The sequence below is a fragment of the Cryptotermes secundus genome, unplaced genomic scaffold (genome assembly GCF_002891405.2).
Source record: "Cryptotermes secundus unplaced genomic scaffold, Csec_1.0 scaffold802, whole genome shotgun sequence".
NCBI classification, from domain to species: domain Eukaryota; kingdom Metazoa; phylum Arthropoda; class Insecta; order Blattodea; family Kalotermitidae; genus Cryptotermes; species Cryptotermes secundus.
Window position 1 is genome coordinate 216,147 of NW_019738887.1, and position 4,898 is coordinate 221,044.

The 4,898-nt window shown below is 43.8% G+C and overlaps 1 protein-coding gene across 1 annotated transcript in view; it reads left to right on the top strand.

The window, feature by feature from the left end:
- The first annotated feature begins 795 nt into the window (after nt 1–795).
- Nucleotides 796–4,898, top strand: part of LOC111871274 (phospholipase A2 A2-actitoxin-Ucs2a) — a 34,783-nt gene continuing 30,680 nt past the window's right edge. Inside the window, exon 1 of the mRNA XM_023864253.2 lies at nt 796–1,000. Coding sequence (XP_023720021.1) covers nt 901–1,000 — 100 coding nt within the window. The 5' untranslated portion in view covers nt 796–900. The remainder of the gene's footprint in view (nt 1,001–4,898) is intronic.

Genomic DNA, 4,898 nt, shown 5'->3' on the forward strand with positions numbered 1-4,898 from the left:
TAACGCAGGTTTGAAGAAACTGTCTCAAGTTTTGTCTGAAGAGACAAGTGACTCTTCTGCCTTCCTAAACGCCGTGTATCTTTTAAGGCTCAGTCGGTATAGTGACTAACTACGGGCTGGACGGCCGAGGGGTCGCAGTTCGAGTCCCAGTAGGGTCAAGAATTTTCTCTTCTCCACGTCACCCAGACTGGCTCTGGGGCCCACCCAGCCTCCTATCCACTGGGTACCAAGGGCTCTTTCTTCTGGAGTAAGACGGCCGGGGCGTGAAGCTGACCGATCACCGACTAATACCGAGGTCAATAACACGTGATCCATACCTCCACTCCCCATACGTCTTCATGGCGTAGTGCTTAATTAGTTAAGCACGGGGACAACTTCGCCTTACTTACTTTACTGTGAACAGAATTTTTCATATTTCGATCCGGATTATCTGTAACAGGATTAGCGAGGGTTTGCTGTATGTCTCTTTTTTTTCCACCTAAATCAGACGGGCGATCCCTCTTCTAAGAAAATTATAAATTCCGTATAATTTGCATGATAATTCGCGGATAAACGAACCGCGATGGTATCTAAATGAAGTACGTACGGCATTCTTTAATGTTGTGTTTAGGTGAGTTAAATGCCTGTGTTTGAAGCCACTCCATAAGGAGAACCTAATCAAATCAGAGACAAGGTTACACCTCTATGACGCGCGCGTTCCTGAGTACGGAAGTCATCAAATTAACTTTCGGAGCATGAGACCTTGCAATACGAACCGAAGACATTGCTACCGTCTAGTGAATAAAGAAATTCGTCCTATTGACACCAGACTGCTGGAGTCATCAGGGTCGCGTCTGTTTCGACGTCGATAATTGTGTCGAATTCTAGACGTCGTAATGGTGCAATCAGTTTGACGCAATAATGCCTTGGTCCCGGGAAACCACGTATCATGGAAACAGTTCTCGGAAGAAGAATCGCCTAGCAACGAAATGGTGGATTGTGTACCTCTTCAGCAGTCAAGGTAAAGTAAGTTAGTTATCAAATAAAGACGGATTTTGTGAATATGGTAATGAACTTGAATTCGGGTAATGCTTCCAACCACTCAGTTCAGAACCTTTTGCCTTCTCGTCTGCTCTCTGTAAATATAAAAATTAGAATTTATAAAAATAAAATTTTGCCTGTGGTTCTGTATGGGTGTGAAGCTTGTCTCTGACATTAAGGGAGGAACATAGACTGAGGATGTTTGGGAACAGGGTGTTGAGGAGAATATTTGACCAAAGAGAGATGAAGTGACAGGAGGTTGGAGAAAACTGCATAATGAGGAGCTTCATAACTTGTACTGTTCTCCAAGTATAATTAGAATGATCAAGTCAAGGAGGATGAGGTGGGCAGGGCATGTAGCACGAATGGGGAGAAAAAGATATTGTGGGAAGGCCAGAAGGAAAGAGACCACTGAGAATAATAAGATGTAGGTGGGTGGACAATATTAAAATGGATCCTAGAGAGATAGGATGGGGTGGTATGGATTGGACTGAGCTGATATTTATTGACAAAAAATGAAGTCACGATGGCTCAGTTAGTACACTGACGGCCTACACGTAGGACGACCTAGTTTCGATTCCCAGCAGGGGTAACATGTTTTCTCTATTCCACAATGCTCAGAACGGCTCTGAGGCCCACTCATCCTCCTATGCAGTAGGTACCAGACCCCTTTCCTCGGAAGTAAAGCGACCGGGGCGTGAATCTCAACACTAAAAACGGAAGTAAATGCCAAAGTTTTGAAAAATTTAAATGTGGAAGCCGGATGGCTGCTTATCCCAACGTTAGCCACCAGAGATGCGGGCTAGTGCGAAGTTGTGTTCCTTTACTCTTCGTTACCATCCACCTTGAGGATTCAGTCAGGTGCTACGAGATAAGTGCAACGCAACGAGATCTCTACCTCTCTCTCGCACGGCGGCCGTCTTTACGTTCGAGAACGCGTTCCGGCCCCCAGAAGGACAGAATCCTAATAAACTTGAAAGCCATTACGGACGTGACGGTGAAGAGAAACATGTACAGTGTTCGTGCTCAGAATCGAAACCGGACCTTTCAATTCACGAGCAGTCACAATACTGGTCCTTGTAATTGGTACTTCTAAATTGACATGATGGCTATTTCTGTTTGTGATGATATGGGTTTGAATCTCGGTTCGTGTTGTTTATTTAATTACCGTGTCAGTACCTGAATATATACAGAGTGTCCCAGAAGGAAAGGTCAATATTCTGGGAGGTCACAGTGTCGGTCATTCTAAGCAAGAAAGTGTATATGCACATGTGCCCTATTCCGAACGGTTTCCGAAATAGTTCTATTTCACTATACAGTACTGTACACTGTACAGACGAGCAACACGCCATGTCCTCACACGAGTTGCACCGAGATAGAGCTATTTCACTGTACAGGACACTGTACAGACGAGCAACACGCCATGTCCTCACACGAGTTGCACCGAGATCACGAGTTGCACCGAGATCACGAGTTGCACCGAGATAGAGCTATTTCACAGTACTGTACACTGTACAGACGAGCAACACGCCATGTTCTCATACGACTTGCACCGAGATAGAGCTATTTCAGTGCACAGTACACGGTACACTGTACACTGTACAGACGAGCAACACGCCATGTCCTCACACGAGTTGCAAAGTGCACTGATGTTAACAGTGGAATTTCTGAAAATGTATTACACTACGTAAACTGTACCAACTGTACAGTGAAATAGCTCTATCTCGGAAACCGTTCGAAACAGGACACGTGTACATATACACTTGATTGCTTACAATGGCCGATACTATGACCTCCCAGACTATTGACCTTTCCTGCTGGGACAACCTGTACAGAACGGAATGACAGGATGATTGGCGAATAGCCCTGATAAATTACAAAGAATTTAGAAGTGGTCATGGCTGATTTCGAGATTATATCCGGAAACATTTCCTTGGAGACCGAGGTGATACACGAAAAACGCTAGAATATCCGTAGTTTCGGCCTACATTCGAGCGGAGAGCCTCCAGAACAGAAGTGCAGAGTATCACCGCTGTGCTCACCCGCTCGACGAATATTTCTGTGCGTGGTTATCACATTTCATCGATTTCCGTCTTCCGAGGAAGATAGCAGTTGAAGATGTATGGGAAATTGGAGGTGTACTCCACGTACTCTTAAACTAGGCACTATGTGGAGATGAGTGATCATGTTCACACCATGGCCGCTTTACCCCCAGAGGTAGGAGCTATCAATACCCATCGGGTATGAGGCTTGTTGACCGATCACGGTAGCCGAGCGGTCTAAGGCATGCACTGTCTTCGCTCGCTCGGAAGCCGGGATTGTGGGTTCGAATCCCACTCAGGGCATGGATGTTTGTGTGCGTTTTTCTGTGTTTGTCTACAGGTAGAGGCCTTGCGACGAGCTGATCACTCGCCCAAGGAGTCCTACCGAATGTTTAAGATCTAGTAAACCGAAGTGAAACGGAGAGTTTCATGGAGGTAGGCCTAGGCCCAAATTGGGGCTGTAGCGCCACAGAAAAAAAAATTGAGGCTTGTTGAGCCCCTGTGTCAGTTTGGTCGATATGAAGAGAAGTATTTTTCTTTGGCGGCAATCGAGCCTTGATTCCTTGATCATCCAGCCCGTAATCTAGTCATTGTACCTACTAAGGCAGACGGGTTACTTGCATATTCAGTACCTTCACTTACTTAAGGAAGAAAAGACGCGCTCTGTAGATTTGTGTTTGTGTGCCTATTGATACGTCCCCTTTTAAGTTTAGAAGGCCGTACTGATTTCAAATATATTCCCTTTTTAAGTTTTTGGCACTGCACATCCCAATATCTTAGATTTCGACATGCGAATATCTGAGGTGGAAACAATACTCTAGCTACGATCCTAGAAATGAGTGTAATGATCCAATTATGCAACTTTTCTTGAGGTTCCGTCTTGTACAATGCGCAAGAAACAAAATGGAGGCTACACGAACTCGGTCCTTGGCTGTAACTACTGAACCGCTGAACTGGACAAGCAATACTGTGTCCGAGGATAGACCACAAACACGTCTACACGCTGACTATTAAATGTATTTTCTATGTCGACAGTTACGAACACAGTGAAGCTGCGAAAATTTGAGGTTATATACGACAGTTTGTAGGAGCCGGGATAGCACAATCCGTACAGTACAACTTTACCCTTTTTATGACAATTTCATCATAGAATTGACGCATATGTAATAAGATGTCAGTAGTAGGAATCATAATAATAATAATAATAATACCGTTACAGTTGTAACGTTTAGGATCCCGAAGCCGAGCCACGCTAGAGTGAAGCTTGCCAATTCATGAATTAAACTTCATTTAATTATTGGATAGCAAATTGTCGTTACTTAACTATAACATTTACGAAACATTTATAGAAGAGGAAACCAGCAAAATAAGGAAGGCATGCTTTACTAAACCAGACACCCTTGTTAGTAAGCGACTGTGTGCTACGTGCTTTACCTATTTTTTCTTAATTCGCTTAGTGGGGGGTTTAAATGTTTTAAATATTTGGGTAGCTTGTTAACAGATGATGGAAGGTGTACTTGTGAAATTAAATCCAGGATTGCCATGGCAAAAGCTGCATTTAGCAAGAAGAAGAATCTTTTTACCAGCAAATTGGACTTAAATTTGAGAAAGAAACTAGTGAAATGCTACATTTGGAGTATCGCTTTGTATGGGGCTGAAACTTGGCCACTTAGGGCAGTAGATTAGAAACACATGGAAAGCTTAGAAATGTGGTGTTGGAGAAGGATGGAGAAGATCAGTTGGACCGATTATGTGAGAAATGAAGAAGTGTTAATTAGAGTCAGTGAGCAGAGGAATATCCTACACGAAATAAGAAAACGGAAGGCTAATTGGATT